Raw genomic sequence first — 27573 nt, 5'->3', positions numbered from 1 at the left:
GGACGGTAGCAGTCTTCCATTCTTGGGCTTCCCTCCCGAGAGTTCATTACATCCACCTGAGCTTGAGCTTAATGCCCGGCCCGCTGATTCGGCATGCGGGACTACGACCCTGCCCTTCATCCTGCCATGTTTCTTGGGGAGTCGGGGTCTGGTGCAGGACATCATAGGAGTAATACTCCAGAGTAGCATGGGACATACAACCCGGTCTTGGCCCTGTCTGGTGGCTTCTGGGGGAAAATTCAGCCTCAAGGGATGGCATCCATTGTGCCATATGAGGGATGCCATATGACGGTGAATCCAATCCATCTATCGCTATCGCACTCCACTGCGGTGCTCAGATAGAGTTAGCTATGCAAATAGTGCGAGTCCAGTCCCACAGACCCTGCTGTTCATCCCCATCCCCCATCCCATCCCCCATCCACATGAACCCGGATACTTCATTCCAAAGCTACCACGCCGCCAGTATCGTGGCCCAGCCCAGCCCATCCACAAACCTACTGCTTTCCTTCCTTGCTGCCCCCCCCCCTCCCCCCAATAGTCTCGCCGAAGACCACACGCGAGCTTCCCAGCACACCCTACCAACACCCTGGATAACCCGCCGATCCGCACCCCATTCCCGAATCACACCTTGACAAAATCCAAAATCCATAATCGGCCCCCCTCCCCTTCCCGCCCCATGATGTGGCCATGAGGCGTCCGGAGAAAGTAGCCCGTTTCCTCCTAACGCGCGGACCGACCGGGCCTCCCTCCCCGAAGCTGGGGGATGCAGAATCGCGACAGGATTGGCCGATCATTCCATGCGCCGTCGCCTCCCTTTCTCTGCCTGTCTCTGTCTCTGTCTCTGTCTCTATCGCTATTTCTGTTTCTGTTTCTGGTTCCGTGTCAGCCCTTTGGTAGTGCTGTGGTTACAGTGCTTCTGCTTCCAGCGCCACCGACCCGGTTCGCTGGGTGAGGCGTGGGCGCAGTAGGCGCAGCAAGCACCCCCTGGGCTCGCGTGCGGTTCGGTTCAGACCCAGCATCCCAGGAAGATTGTCTTTGTCGAAGATCGTCGGATCGACGGTATGCGCGGTGAACGGCGCAGTGTGGGTGCACTGTACATTCGCCGGACCACTGACCGACCGAGACAGCAGAGACAGAGACAGAGACAGAGACAGAGACAGAGACATGCTAAGCTGCCGCGGAAGACGAACCCTCCCTCCTATGAGACTCTGGCTCGCCGTGGCTGTCTCACGGGCTCAAGTCCATGTGTACCAGGTACAAGGACGAACGGCCATCGTCTGCCACTCTGTAGTCTGTACCCGATCTGGACGGAGTCCCTGGACTGACAATTACTGTAGAAAGGGCCGCACTGACGTCCAGACAAGGGGGCGACCGTGTTCCAGAGTCAAGAGTCAGACTCGTAGGGTCCAGGTCCAGGTCCAGGTCCAGGTCCAGGTTCCCGATAAGCCCAATAATTGATTTGTATCCCGTACCGGGCCGTGACTCGTAGCCAACCGTTGCGACCGACCATGGACATGCTAGCCGGTACCCCAGGCCATGTGGAGCGTTCCAGGCCGCGTTGTGCTCGCTCCACGCGTGTTGCCCTTGCCTCACTGGTTTCAATTGGCGCTCGCGGTGGTAGGACGTTGACGCTGGTGTTGTGGCTGGTCGGGGGGTGGAAGGGGGGCCGTTGGTTGACCGCGCGACTGTGGGCGACTCGGGTGGTTTCATGTTAGGGGCTGCGACATGAGGCGATAGTCGAATCAATGATTGGGGGAGGTGTCTGATGTGCGGATAGTTTAGGACTGGCATTACTCTTTTCGGAGGGTCCGGTCTTGTGCTCTATGACGCAAGTGGTCTTATCCTCATATTTTCGAAGTAGGTAAGGTTGTAGCTGGGTCATTGTTTGGTATCGTATCTAGGGACTAGTACGCTGGTGTTGGTCTTGTCCAGGCTGAAGTATGAAGGTTTGCCACCCGTGGTAAATAGTTAATCGTGGCCTGTTGGGAACCCCGGCAGTGGGCCGTCCTCTAGAGAAAGATCACGGGAATGGACTTGAAGATATGAGCTGTACCTAGCTATCTTGCCAAGGCATTCTCATTGCCGTAGAAGCTTGATCGTACCTATACCTTACCTAGGCCTGGTATATATCCGACCTGGATGGATGACTTTGCCAGTTTTACCAACAAACATATAGATCGTTTTTAAGAGGCATAGGCAGCCTCATAGCACATTGAAAAGGACTTGCAAGGGTTCAATTTAGAATATATCTGATGAACAAGCTCTCTTTTCCGTCAGTTTATATCTTCGCCTTGCAAATTCTCCCTTCGCTGCAGGTTTCCCAGGTAGTTTGATCAACGTCTTGCTTCTTCCGACAAGCCAATTATATACCTGTACGAGAATAGTACCGCTATGTAGGTTCTGGAGCATAGTCTACGTCACAGACTCAGCGGCTCTCAAAGTAAGTAACAAGTTGCTGGAGGATTGTGTGCGGCTGGACTGCCTTTGCAGTCTCTTTTCCCCAGCTCTGCGCATCAGCCCCATGAGCACCGACACTCATCGTGTGGTTCAACGAGAACAATCCAGCCAGTTGTGGCGGCAACTCGTTGATATCAAACTCGCTTGAATTAGAAAAACAGACTCCGACATGATGTGTCAGTGCAAGTACGGGGGACGGTAGGTACAAGCCAGCGAGGACAAAGACTGCGACATCAACGACTGCTTCTCCGGGAACTTGAGATAGCCAAGTAAGAGCCGCGAAGATTGACAGGTCCTAGAGAGGAAGTGGGCGCATTGGATACTTTCTTTGCTTGGACCTACCGGGTGATCTACGGGACTGACCCCAAGGTATTGAATTTGCCCGGATCCAGTCCCCAGTACTCCCCATGCGAGACGATAGTCACGTTAAAACATATCTAGTTCATATTCGAAGGGATAATATGTGCCCTGCCACCCCGCAAATTGAAGATACTGCCACGATGATTCGTGCAATGCAGCTTTCCCGCAAACTTGGCAATTATCTCTGTATCGGCATCGAAGTGTCATAACTGGCAGTAGAAATTTTGAAGCCGCGAATATTAGCCAAATCAGTAAAGCCTATCTGTCCAAGCTTAGGTAGCTCGAAATGGCCTTCGAAGACTTCAAGCGCAAAGTCTTGAGCCCTCTGGGAGTGAAGCCTGGAATCTGATCTCTCTTGGAACAGGACCTATCTCATTTGGGCCAACTCTCAGATAGCCGTCTCCGGACGTAGGTCGAGCGAGCCCTTCGGAGGAGCGATAATTCATAATGCATGCGAGAAGGACCCTACACCAGGGAGTTGAATCCTCGGAAGCATACCTAGGAGAACGTCTCCATCAGCACTGCAGAAAGGCAGGTTAGGCGGCATTGATTGTCCAGTAGTGAAGACATGTTAAGCTAAACTAAGATTGATAGGGCGAGTACTGGTATCCAGAACCTGGTATACAGTTGGAAGTTAGAATTGAATGGGTGGTTCTCTATTAGGAAAAACTTTCCATGATATGTCGAAGGAAGAAGCCAATAGAGCAGCCGTGGTTGTTTCGAATCCTTCCTCGGTAGAGTAGGGAGAACTACCAGATAGGCGCTGTATGCAGCCCATATTTGGATTTTGGAGGGATGCAGACAACCGACAGATTTGCGTCATCGGCAGCTTCTGACCTACGACTAATCACTAATCAGTAGATATAATTCTGCTTGGATATGTGGCCCACATACTGATAGTAGCCATTACAGCCGTGTGAGCTGCCGAACTGGCTGTCAATGTCAGATGTAGAAGCCGTCATAGCTATCCAAAATATCAAGAGGCGAGGTCGATTATGGTATCATCAAACTAGATTTATCAGTTTCAGTCCACAAGTTTGCAACAAATAGTATTGACTATCTGCTATTGGCATGAGGAAGCGGACTTGTCATTCCCGCGATCCCGAGGTTGGAGACTCTTCAGACCTCCACACAAACCACTCCTCCGCAGTCAATCACCACCCACTTTTCCTAGTGCTGGAGGGATATAATACTAGTCTCATCTTTGATCGCTCATCGTCACCGGAGCTGGCCCCAGTGATGTGGCACGTGATCCGTCAAATACCATTCTGAATCGAATGGCTCCAACTTGATCTGATCAGACTCTGATAAAGAGCTCATTCGAAAGGCATTTCTTTGGCGATGGGCTGACTTGAGCTTCACAGAATGATACAAGCCAAACGATGGAAAGAATCCGACAACTTCAGCCATTGTTGTCCATAGAAAAGTCGCTGGACACCCTCACAGGGCTACAGAAGCCATTCAAGAATAGGAGTGAGGAGGATGATGCGCAAAAACTCGAATCAAGCTTGTACATGTGAATGGGAGGAAGAAGCAGGATCCCCATGCTGGGAACATCGTCATGTACTTTGTTGAAAGGATCAGCCCGCTAAGTCCGACTTAATACCGACTGTCGTAAGATACGCAGGAGACGAAGATTGTAAAGTCCGAAAGACCGGTTCACGTCCGATGGAGCACAGAGCCTAGATCGCGCAATGCGCACGTTTAAAGGCAGTGACATGGCGAGGCTTCTTTGTACCTCTGGTTGTTCCTTAGTATTCCTACTAGACTTTGATTTCCAACCACTCCTCACACATTCAAACCTAACCAACAGCTTCGCCCTCGTCCGAATACTATCAAAATGAGCCCCCAGTCGTGGCTCGTAACGGGCGCCTCGTCAGGCCTGGGCACTGCTATCGCCGAGGTGGCACTGCGTGCTGGAAACCGAGTGATCGCAACAGCACGCAACCCCGCGAAAGCAGCCAAAGAGAACCCGCAGATCGAGGAACTCGGAGGCACATGGCTTGAGCTTGACGTGACAAATACAGAAACACCGAAGAGAGTGGAAGAAGCCATCCGACAATCCGGCGGTGCGATTGACGTGGTTGTGAACAATGCGGGGTACTCGCTACTGGGCAGCATCGAAGACATGAGCGAAGCTGAGATTGAGAATCAATTCAGCACAAATGTCTTCGGCCCTGTCCGAGTACTGAAGGGCGTGCTTCCGTTTCTGCGAGCACAGCGATCGGGGACGATTGTGAACGTTAGCAGTATTGCTGGTGTGGACGGGTTGCCTTCCTGTGCGATGTATGCGGGGTCCAAGTTTGCTCTAGAGGGTCAGTTTTTTGGAGAAACTCGCAGAGAAGAACACCTTTACTGAAGTATACAGGCATGTCCGAAAGTCTTTCACGAGAGCTGGCACCCTTCGGGATCCGAGTCATTATTGTCGAACCAGGTCAATTCCGAACAAACTTCCTGTCGGCTTTCGTGGAGCCTGCCGCTGGACTGAACCCGGACTACGTCGGGACTCCCCTCGAGGCCTCTCTCAACCTGTTTAGAACGCACGGTGGAAAGCAGCGAGGCGACCCTCTGAAGGCTGCCCAGCGGGTTCTGGAAGTTGTGACGAGCACCGGACTAGGCGCCAGCATGGAGAATCTGCTTCGACTGCCGCTTGGTCCTGATTGCTATCAGCGCTTCCAGGCCAAGGCCGATGCTGTTCAGGAGAATCTGGCCCAAGCGAAGGAGATTGCACACTCCACAAACTTCTGAAAGTGAGAACGGTTAGACCAGGTGGTATAGCAGTTAGCCAACGCCTCAAAATCTCAGGTATGATAGACTCTGTCGGGTAGATGGAACTGAAAGGTGGAAGGTGGTCATATATAGAGTCATATAAGTATATCTACAACGTGGGAATCGCTCTGTTCAAGTGACAGTTTTGTTCAGACGAGTCTAAGCCTCGTCTTCTTCTTCATCGCCATCGCCCATTTCATCATCCTCATCATCCTCATCATCCTCTTCATCCTCTTCATCCTCTTCATCCTCTTCATCCTCTTCATCCTCATCGTCCTCATCGTCCTCATCGTCGTCAAACTCGACGCCAATGTCGCCGGTGATATCCCACCGGTCTCCCTTGGCATTGGCACTGACGTACTTGACAAACTTGAGCGTACCGCTATCACGCAGCACAATGCTGAGGCGGTTCCAGCCAGCCTGGGAACTGAAAAGGATGCCATCATCCTCGTCTGCACCAGCCGAGCGGTAGATGGCAGGATCAGCCTTGGCCTTCTTGGGCCGGAGCACTTGGTCTGCGTTCTCCTTGTCTTCTTCCTCATCATCTTCCTCCTCGTCACCTGCCATGTAGATCTCATAACCACCAACCGAGGGGTGCTCCGCAGCCTCGCCGGGGGTGTCCTTCTTGGCCTTGGAAGACTTGGCCGTGGGCCCATTCTCACCCTCTTCCTCGTCCTCCTCTTCGTCGTCTGCTTCCTTCTCCCATCCTGTCGAGGGGGTGAGACCAAGGGTGAATTCCAATCGCGGCTCTTCGCCATCGTAACTACTCGCCAGAGTGTAGTCCGCACCACGGCGGAAGCGACGGGCGAGGAAGTTGTGGCTCTTGAGATGGTCCACACCAGTGATCAATGCCAGCCACTTGCGGAAGGGCTGCGAGGGGAAGAGAACGTTCAGTATCTCCTTGATCGGGTTCTCAGCGTCACCTTCTACAGTCTGCTGATACAGATACCGATGCTTGTGGGGCGGCCGAGCCACAGTCCACTCGGTCTTGGCCTGAATTTCATCCGAGGAGGCGGGGAGAGTCTGTCGCTGCTGATCGTCGATATATGCACTCACACGCGAAGCAAATTTATCGTTGAGAAAGTGCTCAAGACTAAGCGAGGACTCGTTGGAGAAAGCTTCGGACATTTCCTCGGCAATGTCGGGGGTCAGATATGACGGTGCCAAGTACTGCACCAGGAACTCGAGATCAGTCTCGGTGAATTCGTTGCCTTCAGTCTGCTCCTCTAGCTTGCCCTTACCCTTCCCAGATACCTCAGGCGCTTCCCAAGGTACGGGCTTTGGTTGAGGGAGGTCGTATATGTCACCACGACCCTGGAGCTGGGCAAGACTGCTGCGCTCGGCCAGCTTCTCCTCCAAACCCTCCTCGAATCCATCCTCGCCTTCCTGAGGAATGTGGAACCATCCACTGATAGCCATGCGCACGCGCTTCACGGTCTTGTCCTCGCCTTCGCGGTAGTGGTACACCTCCTCAACATCGTGGAAACTCTCGCCAGGCTGGACAGTGAAGAAACTCAGCTGATTGAAGGCAGGTGGAATGGAAAGGCTGTAGTCCGGACTGGGGATCTTGACATCCTCGCCCTGGGCATCCTTCTCGGTCTTGGTTGGATACAGGCGTAGAGCACCACCCCACTCCTCCTGCCACGGGGTATCAGGGTCGGTCAGATAGAGGATATAGCTAACTCGGCGGCTACCAATAACATCGTCGTGGCACAGGAGGTGACATCCCTCGGTGTAGACGTTGATAGCCATGTCGGTCTTCTGGCCGCTCAGCTTTCCAGAGCCGGTGACGGAGGACAAGTACTCGCGGAAGCGGGCCGAGTACATGGCGTCGCGCAGCTTCAGCAGAGATGGCAGCTTGGACAGTGATGTGTCATCTAGGCCATCCAAGTTCGCCAAATCCCCTGACTGGAAGATCTTGTAGATGTCGGTTTCCTTCTCGGTGAAAGACAGATGCTCTTGAATCTCGTCGCGCACGGATCGCAGCAGGGACGGCTCGATCAAGGGGCAAATGACGCCGTGCAGATATCTTGGGGCCAATCTACGTTAGTTCTAAGCCATTGAAGGAGCACTAAGTATAAGACATACGGGGATGACGAGGTATATGCGTCGGTGTACTTCTTCTGTTTCGCGGGGTCGAAGAGGCCGTCGCTAAAGCGCGCACCTGCCTCCTCGCTGGAGAGGGCGCGCTTCTTGGACTCCGGCAGACCATTGCCATCAATTGAAGGCCTTTCCGCTGTTGTGCGCTTCATTGTGTAGGTTGTATCGGCGGAGCGAATTATAGTTGGCGGTGATCGGATCATAAAATTTTCGGGGGCGGTGAGGAGCCAACTGGGCGGTCAATCGCTTGGCTTTGGAGAGAGATGCTCGTGATCGACGATGAAAGACAACTCAGATCTGACATGACCTTGTTGGATGGCACGAGCAGATTTTCTCCGAAGCACTTTTCAAATCATCTCCGGGTGAGAGGTGAATCAGATGTCCCATTCACGACTTGAATCCAGTACCTGACCCTGGTGCAGGGCGCAGATCAAAACATCTGCCCCGACGGAGAATCCCATGGTGTCCCGAGCCCCCTTGTAACGGTGGCAGTCTTATTTATTTGTTTGCCTCAGTTGATACCATTAATTAATAATCAGCCATTCACCGGCACGAGTTTGTGCACACATTTCTTGAGGAGTTGCTGGCCATTCCTCTGTCCCACTCAGCTTCGAAAACCGGTGTCGTCACTTCCCGCGGCCCCAGAGCCACTGAATCGTTGGAACGCCTCCAGCCTCCGTCCAGTCCTGCATTCCACACCTCGCCTTGGACAGCGCGCTGGGCCACCTCTGAACACCACCAGCTGCGGAAATCGCATCGTCCTTCATCATCACACGATGCAACCCGCGCAAGACGCGACTGAGGCCTCGATCCAGGATGATCGGCCTGGCACCCCACCCCGCCCACCTTATTCCCCGGTGACCCCGGTGTTCGCGCAACTTGACCCGGTCGCCTCCACCGGTGCAACGATTATACCACCCCCATTGTCGCCGTCGCCTAAATCGCATGCCCAGTCAGAATTATTCTCTGGTTACCGACCACCGCCGCCTCCAGCAACTCCGCCTGTCTTCAAACCCGAGCCCCGACCTGTGCCTATCTCCGAGAGCGAGAACCCAGATGCTATTGCGCTGCGGTCTGCGATCTCTATACTGCAAATGCAGAAACAGCAAAGCTTGCGCGATATACAGAGTCTAGATCGCTTGAAAGAGGCCGCTGCAGCGGATCCAGAGGGGTTTGCGCTCGAGTTGGCGGCTGGGCGTTTGCGCACGGAGGACCGCGGGGCAGTGATCCAGTTCTCGGACGACGATGTTATGGACACAGAAGAAGAGTGGAAGGAGGGCGAGAAGAAACCAAACGGCGACAGCACATCTGCATCGAAATTTGGCCGCATCCCACCGCCGCAGAATGTGGTGCGAATGCCCCCAATCAACTGGGCCAAGTACCAAGTGATGGGCGAGTCCCTAGACCGCATGCATCAAGAGCAGCTACGGCGACCTAGCTCAGGAGAACCCAGGCGAGAGCCTGCAGCAGAGCATGTGCTGGCATCGCCATATCGTCCGCTTGTTGATCAGTTGGACACACCCGCACGGCTGGCCCGGCCTACCAAGACCAAGAAGCCATGACTTTGAATTGGAGAGCGTTTGATTATGACACTATACCTACCTTACGACGCGATGTACTCTACCCTACGAAACACAGCCATTAGAGATATCTACAAAAGAACCAAAGACTATTACTCCCTTGGATTCCTCAGATTGTGCTGGACTGAATGGCTTCAATAGAGCAATAGACCTACTTACGCCAGCCGCCGTTACCGCTGCCTCGTCCAGCACTAGCACCAGCACCAGCTCCAGCACCAGAACCAGCTCCAGCAGCAGCAGCAGCAGCAGCAGCAGCTCCACCACCATCACCACCACCGTAACCACTATCACCACCGTAACCACCATCACCACCGTAACCACCATCACCACCGTAACCACCATTACCACCACCACCATAACCACCATCACCACCACCACCGTAACCACCCTGGTCACCACCACCGTAACCGCCCTGGTCACCACCACCGTAACCGCCCTCGTCACCACCACCGTAACCACCACCTGCACCACCTCCGACTCCAAAGCCGCCTCCAACGCCAACACCGAAGCCACCTCCACCTCCACCTCCACCTCCACCTCCACCACCGCCACCACCGCCCAGGCCAATGCCCGTATCAGAGCCGTCAGCCCCTATGATATTCGCACTGTTAGGAAAATTTGAAGCAAGCTTTCGATATAAGACGTCACAAACCGGCGTTGCTGGCAACCGGGGCAGCAATAGCAGCGCCTCCCAGGCTGAGGAGCGCGGAAACGAAATGAAGACGCATTCTGGACTAAGGAGGCTCAATAAGAACTATCAAAGCTATGAGCCAAATTCAAATTGATAAAGAACAAGGGAGAAAGTGGTACCAGAAGTGATAGTCGACCAAGTTCTTGAGAGGATATAGATTGGGTTAGGGAAGAAAACGACCTGAAGTCGAAGGAACTACGTCCGCCTTATACCTTTTTTTCCACGGTCTTGGGTCCTTTTTGGAAGGAAGGTATACCTTGCGTTCGGCTTGAAAATTCGACGAATCTATCATATATTCGGACTTGGTCAGGGTACTCGCCAGTCACGTTGTCTCCATGTGGACCAATATTTCAATCTGTCGGATGAATCTTCTCGTCCAAATCCGTATATTGCTTCTTTCTTTACCTGGCCTGGTCGGTCAAGACACGTATATAGCCTGCAAAGAGCCTTCCGTCTCTCTGTGGAAGGTTACACAGCCCCGTGGTGAATAGCGTGGAGTAACAGGTGTGCATAGCTCAGGATTTCCGCTCCTGGGCCGTTTGGTAACGGGTGATTATTTGAAAAGAGAGAAGATTCATTTCGAGGAGCGCCTGCTAACTCCCGTCGAGCTACACTAATAAATTCTACGGTGCTGATAGAGGAAGCTAGTAGAAGCAAAAGGAGCCAGTGTTGGATAGCAACGATGATCCTTCATGTTGTTTTCGGCCTGATCGCCCTCCGAATTGACAATACGGCCAACATACGTACCATGCTAATGAGACATTACTAGAGACCAATCAGCAACGCGTGACTAAACGCAGAATTTGTTGGATTGTACGTGAACAGTTGGGTGAACCGCACCATCTCGATGTATGGTCATGATGGAGCCGAATAGCGTGAACACCTTCAACACCCAAATGCTATTCAAACCCTCTCCAATGTTTAGGAGACCTCATATCCAAAAAGCTCTGCGTTGTGTTATACGATATCCACTTATGGGGATTACTCGCTCTCGCTGCTTGGGAATAAGCACAAATCCTGTAATGTAGGCCTGTACATTCAAATGTTGACTTGAAGTTCGTCCGGTCTTCGACAGTAAGGCAGCTTAAAATTTTTTTTCTCTAACAGTTACATTATGTGGATATTGTGGGTCTTTTATTAATCGCATATTCAATGAGATCGGTTTTCAGACTGTTGGTGGCCTCCGTTTCCAACTCATAGCCCGGCTTCACACTCAGATAGCATCACATTCGCGGGGATCTTATTGAGCTACACTGAGAGAAATGCGGTCGCTCGATATGATGGTGCTTGGACTTGAAACTATAGCTCTGATTTGGGCATTCAAAAGCAAGCTTAGTATGAGTGGTGTTCATTGCTTGTGTCTTGTTCATTTGTTGCTCTTGCCGACTCCAAGATGAACTATTGGCTCGCGAGGCGCCTGAGCGTTGCCCGAAACGCGTAGCGGCTACCCCTCCTTCCCAACCTCAGCACTTTGAGGGTTTCCTGCAATGCTGATTCAATAAGTCAGAGCAATCCATGAGACAGAATACCTTTACATGCCATCTTGTCGATAACAGCAAGAATGTCATTCACTCACGGTGACTACACGGTCGCGTGGATCTGCGCGTTGCCATTGGAAATGACAGCGGCCAAGATGATGTTAGACACGGTCCACCCTATTCTGTCTCAGTCCAAATCCGATCACAACGCTTATACACTTGGGAGCGTTTGTGGACACAATGTAGTGGTAGCCTGCCTACCGTCAGGCGTTTACGGAACCACATTTGCAGCTGTCGTGCTCGCTCACATGCTGCCAACGTTTCCATCTCTTCGTTTTGGGTTGATGGTAGGCATCGGAGGCGGCGTACCGAGCAAAGATCCCGATATTCGGCTGGGCGACGTGGTTATCAGCATGCCAACCGCAACCTCCGGGGGCGTGATCCAGTATGACTATGGGAAGACACTTCGGGAGGGATATTTCGAACGCACTGGATCACTCAATAAGCCACCGCACTATTTGCTGACTGCCGTATCTCAAATGCGCAGTAATATTATAAGCGGAATCACTTTGATTGATAAGAGCGTATCAGATATACTTCAGACCCACGCAAATCTTCAAGAACAATTTTCCCGCCCGGATCACGACTGGCTGTTTCAGGCAAGCTACGAACATGAAAGCAACAGTGCCGACTGCTCAGAGTGTGATCCGGGCCAAATAATTGCGCGCACAACACGAGAAACGAATGAAACCATCATTCATTATGGTCTGATTGCGTCTGGGAACCAAGTCATGAAAAGTGCTACAACGCGAGACGCTGTTGCCCGAGAGCTGAACATCCTTTGCTTTGAAATGGAAGCAGCCGGGCTAATGGATCAGTTGCCATGTCTGGTCATTAGAGGAGTTTGTGACTACTGCGACTCGCATAAACATAAACAATGGCAGGGATACGCTGCTCTTACTGCCGCTACTTATTCCAGAGCTCTTCTGGGAGTAGTGCCTCTGTATCCCCATAGACAGAGCAGTGAAGGGAAAGATACGCGCCACTGGATGATACCCTTTGCTCGAAATCCTCGATTTGTTGGCCGCCAACAAGAGATCAGTGATCTTGAAAACTTGATTTTCAACACACCAGGCCCCACCAAAGTTGCTATTCATGGACTGGGAGGGATTGGGAAGACACAGACTGCATTGGAGCTGGCCTATCGCATACGAGAAAAGGTCCCTGAATGCTCCATATTCTGGATTCCATGTACCAGCTACGAGAGTCTGGAACAGACTTACTTGAACATTGCCACAGCCCTTGGCATATCAAACACAGAGCCAGTACACGCAAAAGAACAAGTCAAAGCCCATCTCAGTCAACACAACGCTGGAAAGTGGCTCCTTATTTTTGATAACGCCGATGATACGGAAATGTGGACCAAGGGGAGCGCCACTGCGCCACCGCTCAAGACTATTCTCCCTCGCAGTGAGAATGGACACGTTCTCTTTACCTCTCGCAACCGAAAACTAGCAGTCAAAATGGCAGCATCTAATGTTTTACCTGTTCCCAATGTGGATCAAAGCACTGCTACACAAATACTCACAAAATTGATCATTCAAAAGGGTCTGCTACATGATGACTGTGCAACTACTGCTCTCCTTGAGCAACTTGGATTCCTCCCCCTTGCAATCAGTCAAGCTGCCGCTTACATCAATGAAAACAATATCTCGTTATCTGATTATCTGTCGCTATTCAAAGAACACGAGACAAGCGCAGCTGAACTTTTGAGTGAGGAGTTTGAGGATGATGGGCGATATGCCGAAACCCAAAATCCCGTGATTACCACTTGGCTGGTCTCTTTTCAACAGATCCAGCAATTAGATGACCTGGCAGCAGACTATCTATCATTCATAGCTTGCCTCAACCCACGAGATGTACCACAGTCGATCCTTCCGTCCGCACCTTCGGCAAAGAGAAAAGTGGATGCATTAGGTCTTTTAAGCGCATATTCCTTTATTAGTGAACACGCCTGTAACAGCCCATTCAGTCTTCATCGACTGGTGCATCTGGCCACGCGGAATTGGATGAGGAAAACTAAGGTTATTGGTCGTTGGGTACGCAGGGCGGCACAGCAGTTCAATGATCTGTTCCCCGATAATGACCACAAAAATCGAGGATTATGGAGAGAATACCTGCCTCATGCGCTGTATTTGACAAACAGTGACGGGTTCCGTCAGATTTACTCCGAGTATGTTGGATTTACTTCAAGGCTAGGAACATCACTACTGAGTGATGGGAGATATGACGAGGCCAAAACTCTGTTTCTTGAAAACCTGGAAGTCCGCGAGCAAGCTCTAGGGCCGGAGCATCCTGATACTCTCGAGAGTGTTAGCCATCTTGGTTTGGTGCTTGAAGAGCTGGGCAGGTACAAAGAGGCCAAACTCATGCACCGGCGAGTACTAGAAGGCTATGAGAAAGCCCTAGGGCCAGAACATCCTCACACTCTCGCAAGTGTTAGCCATCTTGGTTCAGTGCTTCAACAACAGGGGAAATACGGAGAGTCCGAAGCCATGCATCGGCGATGTCTAAAAGGATTAGAGAGAGCTTTAGGGCCAGAGCATCCTCACACTCTCACTAGTATTAGCCGTCTTGGGTTTGTACTTTATCGACAGGGCAAGCATAAAGAGTCCGAAGCTATGCACTGGCGAGCACTAGAAGGCTATGAGAAAGCCCTAGGGCCAGAACATCCTTATACTCTCGCTAGTGCTAGCCATCTTGGTTTAGTGCTGGAAGGACAGGGCAAGTACGAAGAGTCCGAAGCCATGCATCGGCGAGATCTACGAGGAGCAGAGAGAGCTTTAGGGCCAGAGCATCCTCACACTCTCACTAGTATTAGCCATCTTAGTTCAGTGCTTTATCGACAGGGCAAGTATAAAGAGTCCGAAGCTATGCACTGGCGAGCACTAGAAGGCTATGAGAAAGCTCTAGGATCAGAACATCCCTATACCCTTACTAGTATTAGCCTTCTTGGTTCAATGCTTGAAGGACAGGGTAAGTATGAGGAGTCTGAAGCTATGCATCGGCGAGCACTAGAAGGGAGAAAGAGAACTCTAGGACCAAAGCATCCTGACACCCTTACTAGTATCAGCTGTCTCTGTTCAGTGCTTGAACTACAGGGCAAGTACGAAGAGTCTAAAGCTACGCACCGGCGAGCACGGGCAGAGAGAAAGCTCTAGGGCCAGAGCATCCTGACACTCTCGCTAGCGTCAATTATCCTGATAATTCACGGGAATCACTTGGGAGCATTCACGATACAGCGGCGATACTCCCCAAGCAAGAATGCCCTAATTTTGCTCCCGAGCAAAATAAGTCAAGAACTCCCGCACAAAAGTTTCTCGAGAATCACCCTCTTTTTGGGGCCTCCCGCAGCATCTATGCTGTGCCGCAACATTTTGACCTGAACGAGGTTGATTAGGAAAGGATCTTCTTATCTGATTGTTATCGATTATTTAGAAAGAGATTGAAATCACTTGGATAATTCCATTGTGGGTCAGTAATACTCCTATTCACCCTTCATGTATTTGTGATGGACTGAACGTGTGGAACATATGGTTGAGGTTCTAGGACTGGAGGTGAGAAATGAACCTAGAGGTGGTGCTGCAACCTCAACCCTCATCCTTCCTTTTTCTTCTCTCCTTTCCTAGACTTGATATTTTCGTATAATTCGAACACAACTCGTTTGAACTGCTTAGGCTTGTCACATCATGGGACAGCCTGGTTTAGTTCGAGGCTGGCAACGAATGAGACACGCATAACAGCAGCCATGGAGGTGAGAAAGTGTCACCCTTGACTGTTATGGTTAGCTCTACAGCATAAACAAGATTTTTGTGTATTATGACTAGTGGTGCGATGTGAAGGCTGTGATTGCATACATACAGGATAATGTCTGGCACGGCTTGGCGTCCCCTCTCCGTTTTAGTGCTCACCACTCGCCATTTTTTGCTCACTGAGTAGGATTGAGCACGCCACTGACCGGCCTGACCCGCTCAGTGAGTGTTACATAACAAGCTGAATTTGGACGCCCCTGATTAGCTTGTAGCCGCCCAGTTTACACTAGGCATGGTTTTCGATCCCAGATACCCAAGAATAGACACTATAATTTTACTGATTCAGGTGGGACCCCTGCTCATGTATTCTACACGAAAATGCCATGGATATAGTAACTGTCTTTCAAGTCACGCGAGAACTTGCAAAATGGCTCCGAGACTTCTCCGTCAAAGCCGCGTCACGTTCGAGATATGATAGAGAACCAATCACTTACCACATCTCAAACGGTCGAAGAAGCTGACTGTAGCCCGGTTATGATCGTAGAAATCTACAGAAAATTGGGACAATTTGGAAGTGTCCACGCACCCTAGTTCGAATAGGATGGAAATGGACTAAGTACCCCCTGATGATCGAAGCGCTCTGCGACCACCTCCCGAAGAAACCCGGTTGGTACCTCGATGAGATGGTTTTTTCCTCTGGGATGGGTTCCACACCCTAGTTACAACTTCCAGCATTAGAAGAGTCCTTGTCGTCAGAGGTTGGGCAAAGAAGACCACTCGGCAGTAAGCTAGGGAGCGAAATGCCGATTTACGAGAATAACATTTGCATAATTTATCGGTCTTTCAGTCGTATCGGCTAGTTTAGGTTGATGAATTTGGTTGAGACAAAAATAGTTGCGTTCAAGCTGATAGGCTGGAAAAAGAATGGACAATATAATCGAGGAAAGCCCACTCAGAAAAAACCAACCCAATGAGCGACTATATGAAGAATGTATAGTAACAGAACACAATAATGCTTACACTATCCCTTAAGATTGATAGGTGAGTCCTGTTTTACTCCATCCACCCAAACATCAACTTTATCATCGTAAAAGGCAATATATCCCTTAATATCCGCGCACTCTGAAGTCGGTGTTTTGTACCACCATGCGAGGCCGGGCTTCTTCTGCCCATCAGGGAGTTCGACAACATAATAACTCGCGTCTCCCTATACTCCGAATCAACACCAGTTTGAGTTCATAAGAAGAGGAAGAAGATAGAACTACCAACCTTATACGGACAACTAGTACTCAGGTCGAGGTCATCCTTCAACAAGTCCAGCCTGACGTCTGTATGTGGAATATACGTTCTAATAGGCAGACTTGTCTCGTACAACAGCTTTGGATGCGTTGTGTTAGCAACCTCAAAGCCATCAATCTCTATGCGGACATGCTTTGAGGATTGCAGAATTTGGGTTCTTTTGTATGGATCCTTTGGATGGCCGTAGAAGCACTCATCCTCTTCAAACCATTTGTCGGCTTTGTTGGTTCCGATCGTGCCGTAGTCTTTCAACGGGCCGGACTGAAAGAGGGTTACTGCGGATGACGATGTTCGATCGTTGACAACTAGGTCGTAGACTGCGTGTCCGTTGGAGTCGATGTTTTTGTTGGCTAGGTACTCATGGCTAATATCGGAGCGGAGAAAGTAGTAGACGGGGTAGTAGGGGTGTTCCCACCTGCGTGTTTGATAAGTTGTTTGCCATAACTTCTATAGTCTTCATTTCCATTTGGCATTTATGCAATGACCTCTCGAAATTCAAAGATCACTTACACAAGTTTAGGGTTCGGAGCATCGACCACATATTGCCCGTTGAAGAGCACGCGGACTCGCCGGACGATATCTTCAGAATATCCAGCAGGGGGGAATGGTGGTGGTGGCATTTTCGGATTCTTTATTTCTCTGTTTGCTATTGCCTATTCTCCTGGAGGATTCAGAATTTGGAAGACAGAAAAGCAAAGCCAGTATTTCCGGCAACGAAGACAATTTATTGCCTGGGCGCACCTTATACGGAGTATGCATTGGATGATCGCATTACGAAGCTCACCATGAAGCCGGCCAGCTGATTAATCCAGTATTTGGAATCATGACGCGTCATGCAATAACCATAGTTACTGTGTCCTTGGTACCAGTTTACCACTTTAACATTCTTGAGATTGATAGCATGTGATTCTTACATTGATTTATAATATCCGTAAACGGTTCGCCATATATTTGCATATCATAACTTCATATGTCGCACTAACGGTGGATAACGACCCTTGAAAACAGGAGTTTATAGATTCGTAGGGCTGCATGGTTACAGCTTAAAAGCTTGGCAGTGGCAAGGTCAAGGTTGGTATCAACATATCACAATGCAATTGTCGACCCAGTTTCTGTCCCATACGATGTGAAGGAAAGCGTTGAGATAATTATTTTTGTTCCAAAACAATGTTCTTCAGCTATAGTAGTATTCCTAATCAACCTGTTCTAGCCAATCTTATATGAAGCCATGTGGGGATGGACTGCGAGCGCAGCTCATTGACGTGAAAATCGCCACCACGCTTAGCATAGCGGGTAGTCACACTCGGTGTTTGTGGATGAGCCACCCGTTTCGACATGGAAGGGGAGAAACAAACCAGACAAACCTAATAGATAGAGCAAACTGCCCAAATGCGGCAAATTTGACAAAAACTGACAAATACGGTCTCTTTTTAATAGCTTAGTGTCTCCTGAGTGTCGGATAGGCTATGATGTAATATGCAATCATGGTACGGGCCAAAAAAATACTCGAAGTTGGATTAAGTCTAAGAACGGTTAAGGATAGAATTCAGCTGAGATCGAGTAGGCCGAATCGAAGATTCAATATACAAAGAGTCTAGAGCTAGTCGGAGAATGTGACCAGGGCCTGCATTTTTATCTTCAGTGAAGACATTCTCCAACGAAAGAATCGTACAATTTGCTTTATTTTCCGCTTTCTGGTCGCTATTGATTATTGCGTCTGAACAAAATGGCGCTTCGGCTTTTCGGCGCTCCTACCTCTTGGAATACCCTACGCGCGCGCCACGTTCTCTTCGAGAAGGGTTTGCACAATGTGGAACTAGTTGACCTGAGTGTTCTGAACGGCGACCAAAAGGTTAATACCGGGTGTCTCGACTTCTCGTGCCGCAAGTTGTACAACTGACAGATAGCATAAACAGCACCCCGAGCATTTAGCCAAGAACCCATTTGGCAAGGTCCCTGTCCTAACTGACGGAGATTATACTCACTGACCGGCCCGAGCACGCACTGAGCATGCAGTGGATATTAGTCATCGCGCACATGACTTGACTGACTTGATCACTGTGTCAGAGCCCGTGCTGACGTCTACTCAGTGATCCGAAGCCTGAGCGCCTTCATAAAAGCGGTGGCAGCCCAGATAGGAAAGGCCCCACCCGGCAGACATTATCCTGTCTATATAACTGCATATAGTATGACAAGGGCAAAAAGCAAAACAGGCAGGCGGTCTTACGAGATCCTCGGAACTACCGAGAGATTCTACGGGAATCTAGGGGCATTAGAGTATTATTACGCTAGCCCAACGATTATGGTACCACTGCTGCAACGTTCTGCTGACATTATAAAGCGGCCGGTTAAAATAATTAGTTGCATGTTGAATCTAATCCCCCGGAATGAAGTCAAAAGAGTTCTTGGAAAAGATGGTTTGGAAAGCTACTGTAAACAAGTACAAACAGTGCTTACCATCGCCCGGCTATTAGTGTAATGGTTTCTTGCCATCATGATTTAGGTTTATTGATATGGCGAAAAGCTTTTAAACCAAGCAATGTATTTCTGCCCCTGGTAGTTCGAGCTACGTGGAAGCGAACGGCTGGCCAGGAAGCATATTAGTCAGTCAGCTGAACATTCCGTGTAACAGGATCGGCATCCTCGCTTAAGCAACAAATGCAGGACGGTCACATCGCAAAGTATTTATGTGTGGGGCTTGAATCTGCATGACCACGCAGAGCTGTCGTAATGTAGTAGAAAAATTGGTTATAAAGACAAGAGGGGCCCATAATTTGAGTCATGGCTCATGAGCACCATTAATAAAGGCGCAGAGTAAACGACAAAATGCGGGCAGCTCCACTGTCAATCATCCCTTTCATTTGGTTTCCCGCTGCGTCCACGGCTTCAATCCTTCCGCCCTCGCAGGACCCCTGGTATGACCAACCCGGCAACATCAGTGACTACGCCGCAGGGGAGATGATTCGCTCTCGCTCAGTTGCCCCTCAGTTAGAGTCACTGTTATCATTGCCTGTGAACGTTTCTGTAAAGGCTGTCACTCAGTATCTTTTCCGCACCACAGATAGCCTAGGAGATGCAGTTGGCTCGGTAGTCACGCTGATTGAGCCGTACAACTCGGACCCATCTAAGCTCGTTGGATACCAGGCGTTTTACGATAGTGCCAACGTGGATTGCAGCCCCTCCTATACTCTCCGGGCCGAGAAGGAAAACCTAGGCTTGTCAGTGTCTGGGTTGAATGTCTCCATGGATATACCCTTTGTACGCCGAGTGTTGACCGCTGCCATTCTATTCAAGATCTAACCCAATATATGTAGATCGCGGCAGCTCTCAATCTGGGCTGGTGGGTCTTCACCACGGACTACGAAGGGCTGAAGGCCGAATTTACAGCTGGTCTCCAGTCCGGTCAGGCTGTTTTGGACTCTACACGGACCATCCTTACTGAGGGTCCCTCAGTTGGACTATCACGCAATCCACGCTATGCACTTTGGGGATACTCAGGAGGCGCATTGGCGTCTATGTGGGCGGCTGAGCTCCAGCCAAGGTATGCACCGGAGCTGAATTTCGCCGGAGTTGCTGCAGGAGGAACAACGCCAAACGTGAGCGCCGTGCTTCAGATTATCAATGCTGGCTCACACGCGGGTCTTTGCTTTTCAGGAATTTACGGACAAGCGAAAGCATACCCAAACTTTACAGAATGGTTGAATGCGAATCTAATCTCCTCGAAATCGGCCCAATTCTATTCCATCGCTAGCGGCTGTCTTTCACAGACTAGTTCTGATGGTGAATACCAAGACCTTTTCTCGTACTTTGAAGGCGGGGAGGCTCCATTCTACGACGCTGTGCCCCAGACAGTCTTTCGGTGGTCTGGGCGGATGGGTCTTCACGGGACTCCAACCGCACCTCTATTTATCTACAAAGCAACCGGGGATGAGATTAGCCTGGTGGCAGACACAGATGATCTTGTCACCAAGTACTGTGCTGAAGGTGCTACTATTGAGTATCATCGGGATTTGATTGGGAATCATGAATCTGAGGCGGTTTCGGGCTCGTCAAGTGCGTTATCATGGCTATCAGACCGCTTGGATGGGGAGGATGTGAGTGGCGGCTGCAGCACGAAAGACGTGGTGTTGTCTTCGTTGAGCGCGGAAACCGTGGCACTATTAGGCGAGGAGTTGTTTACTATCCTCCAAACGGCTCTCGGTGGGTTGCTATGAGACACACGTAGAGTGGTGGATGACAGATAATTTTGTCCTCAAAACTCTCCACCTACCAACGACAGTTCCTTTCCCTTTACACACACACACACACGCACATACATACATATAGATATAAAGTGATGTGTTCTATATGAGTGTTTATGAAAATGGTAGTACATCAGAAGTCCCTGGGTATGTCAGATGTTTGTTTTCTGGGACTATAGAGCACAGGCTTTAAGCAAGTTAATAAACAATGTACAGAACTACCGCGCTCCATACTTTATGTGTAACCACAGTAGTTTCGTGAAATGAAAGAGCATATAGTATATCACCTCACAGCTTTGCCTTAGTCGATTTCTCCCATTCTTCCACATCTTTCAAGCCCATACCGCGCAACTCTCCGTTCTTATCCTCCACCTTCTCCCGCCATGCAAGGTTTCCTTCATGGTCGTCCAGGCCAGTGAGAACGCGCGCATACATTTCCTCCTTCATGGTGCCATAGATTCCGGTCGCCGCTTTGTTAAGTAGCTTGCGATCGCGAATCAAACCGGCAACCTCGTCGAAACCGCCGATCGCATCGACAATGCCTGCTTGCAACGAATCTTTCCCGCCGAACCGACGTGCTTCGAGGACAACGTTCCGGAAGGTTGTCGGGGTCAGCTTCTCACGGAAAATTGACATCATGGGCGTTTGGAGTGGCACTCCGAATTCCAGCTCATTTACACACAAGAAACCCTTGTCTGGGTTCTGGATCCGGTAATCGTGATACATTGCGAGCATAAAGCCACCAGCAAAGGCGTGCCCGTTTAGCAGGCAGACCGTGGGCATGGGGTATCTAGAAAACGCAATCAGCGGCCATGCCTGATAGTCTTGATCCATGTTATCTGGAGTACATACGTCAGGAAACGCCGGAACAAACGCCACAGCCATTTGTCCAAGAATCCCTCGGTGCTAGTCGCCAGCTCCAGATCAAGGCCATTGCTGTAGAACTTGGCGATACCGCTGGTCGTGACTACGACGCCCTTCGGGTAGCGGTGCTCAATGATATCCAGTGCCAGAATAAGCGCATCGATGAAGGTCGGAGTCAGCCGATTATCTTTCGGGGAAGTGAATGTCAGGACATAGATATTCTGCTGCTCCTGGCCCTGATTTGTAGTCGGGTTGGTGCACACGATGGAGCCTCCAGTTGAGGTGATCGGAACCGTGAAAAGAGTGGCCATGGTGATATCGGATGTGTGAGCCGCCTAACTCTATTTGGCGGCAGCACGCTGTTTAATAGAACCGACGGTCCCATCATGTCTCGTGTGAATGGGAAGCAGACCTCGGCGGCATCACATGCCCTCCCGACGGGCCGACCACCGGAAATGATGACATAATCTGGGACCTCTCGACGCATCACGCCCGGGACGATGCTCCCTACAGTTACACAATACCTGCATATTTTGCACATCAAATCGTAAATGAATTGCTTGCACAGAGTACTTGAAGATCTATGTTACCGGTACTTGGACTCAAAGCAACTGCTTCCGAGGCTAGAGTTGGCCGCCTTTCCACCCTAACACCGAGCCGCGGCTTCTCACTTGATCGGCCAGTAGTTAAAGCACCGTAAACCTAACCTGCGGATGCTTCAGCTATCTCGATTATTCCAACATTTCCTATTCTGCTTGTTGATTCCCTGAAGCCTGATTTCCGAGTGATCAGTTTGAATGGGGGTAGTAGCAGGGCTTTGGTCTAGTCTGTCGACCTAATCGTCACCCGATGCCGATTATACCGTGTGTGGAAGTGTAAAATATCCTAGGAGCAGGGGAAAGGGTATATTAGGCATGACTCCAATTCTTGAATGAAGGTGAAGAAAGCGAGACCTTAAGTGAGTACGTAAATGTACTTTATGGGCCGGGCTCAACTACCGCGAGGGGATCAACAAATAGAATACAAGACGGTCACTGGCCAGCTACGTGAATAGAATACTAAAAATGCCATTAAAGCACCATCCTGCATGAATACAAGGGTCCCTTGTGTATGCACCCGTAACACTTGCCATGAGAATATGGCACTGAGCTTCGCAAAAGTGAGATGGCCCCCAGCTGACTAAAGTTCAAAGTCTCCGAGAAAGTCGCCGGTAAGCCTTGTCACAGCATTTATATACTGTACGCCGAACAAAATCCATTAATTATGTTTGGTGCACATACATGCACCAGAGGGTATTAAATGACTATGGCATCTATTGCATTCCCGCAACACGCTAAGATTTTGCTTCTGTCGACACGCCGCACGTATAATTACGCCTATATACTCGCAGCGGACTCAACCAAGTCGACAATATTGTTTCTTCATGGATTCCCATCGTCATGCTTCGATTGGCGCCATCAGATAAGTTTCTTCGCATCGCATGGCTACGGCGTTCTCGCACCAGATCTCCTTGGCTATGGTGGCACCAGTAAACCAGCGTCTGGGGAGGAATATAAAGCCAAGAAAATGGCTGCAGAGATTGCAGAGATTCTGGATCATGAAAATCTGAAGCAGGTACATGCCGTATCTCATGATACTGGCAGTCTTCTCCTCTCGCGACTAGTCAACTACTTCCCCGACAGGCTGCTATCATGCACATTCCTGGCAGTGCCATATTCCAAACCCGGAGAGCATTTCGATCTCGATGCTGTTAATGCAATGGCCAAGCAGCTTCTGGGGAAAGAGCGTTTCGGATACCTTAAATTCTTCATCAGTGATAATGCGGGAGAGGTTCTGGATCAGCATGTGAGTTTTGAAAGTGGATGCTATGTATAAGGCTCAATCAATGCTCATGTAAAATGCGCCCGGACAGAGTGACTCGTTCTTTACACTTTTCTATCCCGCGGACCCATCCCTCTGGAACGACCATGTCGGGCCTACTGGATCAATGGAATCATGGCTTCTAGCCGACCATCAAGAAGAAATGGCACCGTTCATCACGGACCAAGAACGACTCATTCACCAGAAGATAATGCGGGGCCATCATGGTCCAGCACTCAACTGGTACCAAGCTCTGGTGCATAATCTGAATGAGCAGGATGAACTGGAATCTGGACTATCTATCAAGATACCATGTCCAGTTCTCATGGTCTTTCCAGCGCAAATGGCGGCGCAATTATCGGCTGCTGGAGCCCAGTCAAATGAGATTGCGGATGACCTGACATTGAAAGGTGTGAGCACGGCTGGGCACTGGCTGCAGCTGGAAGCAAGAGATGAGGTGAATTCGGCGCTGAAGGAATTTTTCCAAGGACATGATTACGGGGTTCAATTCTAAAGAAGTAGGCAATTAGGCGCTCTAGTTTCTCCAACAAATGGACGTTACACCCTCCTCTCCCATTTTCCTTCTATGCTTGGCATGCCATGGACTCGAAGAACCCGTTAATTTTGCTAAAAGCCGCTTAGAAAGAAGATATGAAAGTACAATTGATTCTTGTGAATACCGTCCTTCTATTAACCCACAACAGGCGCTCCGGGTTCCTCCTTCAGCGCCTTTTCCACATCCTCATTTCTCTTCAATTTACGCTGCCGCACAGCTTCCCTTTCGGCGACATCAGAGTCCGGGGCCATAGGACTGCGACCGATCTTCTCGCCCAACAGACGATCATGCTCCACCCGTTTCTGATCCATGTTCGCTGCAAGATCTCTCTCTTCCCCGAATCCCGGGTGGCCAGGGCCAGAAGCACTGCCGACCGGCCCAGCATGTGCACCAGCTTGCGCACGGCGCATTCCTTCTCCCTTACGCTGGACCGAGTCAGCAATGTAACCCTCTGCAGGTTGCTGCTCGACTCCATATTCCAGATCCAGATCGGGGGAGTCCTGCATTTCGGCTCGTTCTTGTCGGTGCTGCCTATCTAGGCGTGCACGAGCTTCGTCGCTGGATGGCTTGGAGTCCGGGCCTCGTGTGATTGACGCGGTAGGGTCGCCGTATTGACGAGTTTGAGGGGCAGATGCACGTTGCTCAGATGGTTTATGTTCAACTGGATTGGAAGCTTGCGCGTAGGCAGCTTCCTTGGGTGGTTGGGCCGGCTGAGCGGCTTGACTGCGGGTCTCCATGTTGATAGTATCGATCTCTTCAAAACTTGAGAGACCAACGACGTATAGACAAGTTATAGACAAGTGGGATCTGTATCGACAAACACTGGGGTAGTTTGAAGAATTGAAATGAGTAGCGCTCGGCGCGGAAAGCTTGTGGCATGCTTAGACTGATGGTCGGATGACGTCAGGGTCTACAACCGGCTTCCTCCAGATATGATCACTCATGGGCTGATACAAAAATCAAATTCCACTGGTATTTCGAAAGAAGGGATCATCAGATGAGGAAGGTGCGCCAGCGCCTGTTTGAAATGCTTCCTGTAATGCACATAACTCCGAAATAAGCATGCCCCAATCAAACATCGTTGTCGCCCGGCATCCCGATGGACACCTTTTTGAGCTCCAGATCTTTTTTCAGCTCCTGAATGCGGCGACCCATCTTGTTGCGTAGAATATGATTTTGAACTTTCTCCCATTGTGCGGTTTCGGTGCGAATAAGAGCCTCGAGTTCGGCGATTTCTTCCCGGTGCTGTTGGAGCTGGCGCTGCTGTTCCAGCTGCTCTTCGTCAAGATCATCGTCTGGGCCGTCGGCGCCCTCATCCGACATGTCGCTCTCGTCAGAAGAGTCACCTCCACCTTCGGTCCGTGCCGCTGGCGTGGATGCGGTCGCGGCCTGGCCTGCTTCTGTAACTGCGGCCGCTGCGTCATCGTCTCCAGCAGCCAGCGCCGCTTCCATCTCAGCCGCCAGGGCATCCTCAAAGTCATCCAGCATCTCATCTGCCTCGCCCTCGGCATCTTGGTCTTCATCGTAGTCTTCATCGTAGTCTTCCTGCACGAGTCCTTCCGCGCGGTTCAAGGACGTACTGTCCACCAGATCGAATCTCGGCGGAAAAAGCGATTGTTCATCCTGTGCAACCAGATCTTCCACGGCTCTTTCGACTTGTTCGATAGTGCGCGAGCTGACACGGTCACGGAAACGTCGCTTACGGACCCATCGCAACGGTGGTGCCAGCCCGTGGGGGTATTGTAGCATCTTAGGATCGGCACCTTCGAGCTCGGGGGGAATAGGATACTCCAGCGCTTCTTGGTCATTCGAGACTTTCCCCAAAATCAAGAGCATTTGGCAGATGTCGGCTGACTTGTACCACCCCCGCCGATCCCAACTCTTCATGCCCTCGATGATGCAGGGCAGATCAACTAAACAGGCCGCATACTGTTGGTTCCGAACCTTGAAGATGGCGCGTCGGCCATCACGAGTGAGCGGCTTGAAGGAGAACTCCGACTTGTCGAATTTCCTCTCCTCGATAGCCTGTCGTAGGTAGTCGCAGTCTTCGCCCGGTAGCATACGTAAGATAAATTGTTCTTCGATAGACGGATCGATTTCGGTATCTGATGCTTCGGAGTCGTAGCCGACACCGACCGGGCGGTTGGGAACATGGGCCTTGTTCTTGATACGGATCGACTTGAGCTTGGATGTGTTCAGCTTGAGCCGCTTCGGACCCAGCTGGGCCGCCGCGGGTTCAGGCGGTGCTGCAGTCTCGGCGGGGCGTTTCTTCGACGATGCCTTTTTCTTTTTGGGCTTCTCTTCGGAGGCTTCGGCCTGGGGTTGGGATTTGCGACCGATTTTCAGGGTGAGCTTGGGCTGCGAGGCTTCGGCTGGCGCAGGCTCCGCCGGCGGTGGTGCGGGCTTTTTGCCGAACTTGAGCTTAAGGGTTGGACCCTTAGCATCAGACATTATGCTACCGAATGCAAAGGTTGCTTGCGATCAAAATAGTGAGGTTGCCGACGCGAAATTAGGAAGCAAAGGTGAGGCGAGCTGTATGGCGTGGTGGGAAGGAGGTGGAAGGGACGCGCCCAGATTGAATTCTCCGCCTTCGAGTTCGGCCTGCCGCAGAGCTTCCATCAGTCAACCGCCGACGCCAAGTCAGCCATCACGCCTTCCCATCACTCACTGCTGCCTGCTTCTCACCTTGGTCTTCCCCATTCAAAGGAATAGCCTGGATTTTAAACAGATTTGCTTTCCTCTCGGTGGCTTCTATCTTACTCCTCCGCAATACGGCCAGCTCCCTTCGCCGCAATGTCCGGCCACAACCTGCATAATGCACTCCTGCGACCTCCCATTATCCAGATTCTCCGGGCTCAGGGGTTCCACTCAACACGTCCGTCCGTTTTAGAGTCACTGGCCGATTTGACCGGTCGATATCTCATGATCCTGGCCTCGGCAACTGCCGCGCATGCCGCCAACGCCCATCCCGAAGACCCATCCCCTGTTCTTGAGGACGTCTACCAAGCCCTCCAGGATGCAGGCGCGCTACGACCACAATTAAGAGAGTGGGAGGAAGACTGGGCGGGCGAGGAAGATATGCGCGGCCTCGAGTCACTGCTTGGGTGGATAACTGGCCCAGCCCACCATGAGATCCGGCGCATTGCAGGCTTTGTCCCCAGCGAAGGAGACATGGTGGACCCGGACGCCATGGAGAAAGTGGATTTCTTGACTTCTTTGAAGACAAAGCACAGCAAGACGGGTGAAGAGTCGCGATACGCGGGGACAGTCTTGGGCAAGAGCGCGGAAGAGCACCCCGTCGTCATCGAAGGCGGCGCGCCGAGCATTCGAGAATGGGGCGCACAGGTACGATCCCGGGCACCGCTGAGTCCGGGTGGCAGCGAAACCTCTGGTGTCAGCAGTGCGCCGAGTCATCTGTCAGAGGACGGCCCCATGGAGGTGTGAAGGACCGTTTCTGCATTACGAAGCCAACTACCCAAAATCAACCTCTCGAACCAACTCAACGA

General features: G+C 50.9%; 13 protein-coding genes across 13 annotated transcripts; 6 read left to right on the top strand and 7 right to left on the bottom strand.

Annotated features, from left to right (window-relative positions):
- Positions 1–1227: 1227 nt before the first annotated feature.
- N7482_008791 (uncharacterized protein) lies at positions 1228–1710 on the bottom strand (the record flags this gene model as incomplete). Its single annotated transcript, XM_056690915.1, has 1 exon — positions 1228–1710. The coding sequence occupies one exon, from the start codon at positions 1708–1710 to the stop codon at positions 1228–1230; it is 483 nt and encodes a 160-aa protein (XP_056540680.1).
- Positions 1711–4657: 2947 nt separating this feature from the next.
- On the top strand, positions 4658–5565 carry N7482_008790 (putative short chain oxidoreductase/dehydrogenase; the record flags this gene model as incomplete). The annotated part of the gene is made up of 2 exons (XM_056690914.1): positions 4658–5132; positions 5186–5565. 2 exons carry the CDS (start codon positions 4658–4660, stop codon positions 5563–5565), a joined length of 855 nt encoding a protein of 284 aa, XP_056540679.1.
- Positions 5566–5745: 180 nt separating this feature from the next.
- Positions 5746–7838, bottom strand: N7482_008789 (oxidative DNA demethylase; the record flags this gene model as incomplete). Its single annotated transcript, XM_056690913.1, has 2 exons — positions 5746–7615; positions 7675–7838. The coding sequence occupies 2 exons, from the start codon at positions 7836–7838 to the stop codon at positions 5746–5748; spliced, it is 2034 nt and encodes a 677-aa protein (XP_056540678.1).
- Positions 7839–8462: 624 nt separating this feature from the next.
- On the top strand, positions 8463–9248 carry N7482_008788 (uncharacterized protein; the record flags this gene model as incomplete). Its single annotated transcript, XM_056690912.1, has 1 exon — positions 8463–9248. The coding sequence occupies one exon, from the start codon at positions 8463–8465 to the stop codon at positions 9246–9248; it is 786 nt and encodes a 261-aa protein (XP_056540677.1).
- A 169-nt stretch (positions 9249–9417) lies between these two features.
- On the bottom strand, positions 9418–9994 carry N7482_008787 (uncharacterized protein; the record flags this gene model as incomplete). Its single annotated transcript, XM_056690911.1, has 2 exons — positions 9418–9857; positions 9919–9994. The coding sequence occupies 2 exons, from the start codon at positions 9992–9994 to the stop codon at positions 9418–9420; spliced, it is 516 nt and encodes a 171-aa protein (XP_056540676.1).
- Positions 9995–11518: 1524 nt separating this feature from the next.
- On the top strand, positions 11519–14656 carry N7482_008786 (Tetratricopeptide-like helical; the record flags this gene model as incomplete). Its single annotated transcript, XM_056690910.1, has 1 exon — positions 11519–14656. One exon carries the CDS (start codon positions 11519–11521, stop codon positions 14654–14656), a length of 3138 nt encoding a protein of 1045 aa, XP_056540675.1.
- Positions 14657–16268: 1612 nt separating this feature from the next.
- N7482_008785 (DUF427 domain-containing protein) lies at positions 16269–17166 on the bottom strand (the record flags this gene model as incomplete). The annotated part of the gene is made up of 3 exons (XM_056690909.1): positions 16269–16454; positions 16517–16961; positions 17057–17166. 3 exons carry the CDS (start codon positions 17164–17166, stop codon positions 16269–16271), a joined length of 741 nt encoding a protein of 246 aa, XP_056540674.1.
- A 2206-nt stretch (positions 17167–19372) lies between these two features.
- N7482_008784 (uncharacterized protein) lies at positions 19373–20760 on the top strand (the record flags this gene model as incomplete). Its single annotated transcript, XM_056690908.1, has 2 exons — positions 19373–19804; positions 19861–20760. The coding sequence occupies 2 exons, from the start codon at positions 19373–19375 to the stop codon at positions 20758–20760; spliced, it is 1332 nt and encodes a 443-aa protein (XP_056540673.1).
- Positions 20761–21075: 315 nt separating this feature from the next.
- Positions 21076–21962, bottom strand: N7482_008783 (enoyl-CoA hydratase/isomerase family protein; the record flags this gene model as incomplete). The annotated part of the gene is made up of 2 exons (XM_056690907.1): positions 21076–21577; positions 21640–21962. 2 exons carry the CDS (start codon positions 21960–21962, stop codon positions 21076–21078), a joined length of 825 nt encoding a protein of 274 aa, XP_056540672.1.
- A 988-nt stretch (positions 21963–22950) lies between these two features.
- On the top strand, positions 22951–24025 carry N7482_008782 (alpha/beta hydrolase; the record flags this gene model as incomplete). Its single annotated transcript, XM_056690906.1, has 2 exons — positions 22951–23496; positions 23564–24025. The coding sequence occupies 2 exons, from the start codon at positions 22951–22953 to the stop codon at positions 24023–24025; spliced, it is 1008 nt and encodes a 335-aa protein (XP_056540671.1).
- Positions 24026–24201: 176 nt separating this feature from the next.
- N7482_008781 (uncharacterized protein) lies at positions 24202–24804 on the bottom strand (the record flags this gene model as incomplete). Its single annotated transcript, XM_056690905.1, has 1 exon — positions 24202–24804. One exon carries the CDS (start codon positions 24802–24804, stop codon positions 24202–24204), a length of 603 nt encoding a protein of 200 aa, XP_056540670.1.
- Positions 24805–25138: 334 nt separating this feature from the next.
- On the bottom strand, positions 25139–26518 carry N7482_008780 (transcription initiation factor TFIID subunit 7 family protein; the record flags this gene model as incomplete). The annotated part of the gene is made up of 1 exon (XM_056690904.1): positions 25139–26518. One exon carries the CDS (start codon positions 26516–26518, stop codon positions 25139–25141), a length of 1380 nt encoding a protein of 459 aa, XP_056540669.1.
- Positions 26519–26860: 342 nt separating this feature from the next.
- N7482_008779 (Bromodomain associated domain protein) lies at positions 26861–27511 on the top strand (the record flags this gene model as incomplete). The annotated part of the gene is made up of 1 exon (XM_056690903.1): positions 26861–27511. The coding sequence occupies one exon, from the start codon at positions 26861–26863 to the stop codon at positions 27509–27511; it is 651 nt and encodes a 216-aa protein (XP_056540668.1).
- Between the last annotated feature and the right edge of the window lie 62 nt (positions 27512–27573).

Source organism: Penicillium canariense, assembly GCF_028826845.1.
Source record: "Penicillium canariense strain IBT 26290 chromosome Unknown utg000006l_segment0_segment0, whole genome shotgun sequence".
Classification (NCBI taxonomy): domain Eukaryota; kingdom Fungi; phylum Ascomycota; class Eurotiomycetes; order Eurotiales; family Aspergillaceae; genus Penicillium; species Penicillium canariense.
This window is presented reverse-complemented; position numbering and strand designations above follow the sequence as displayed.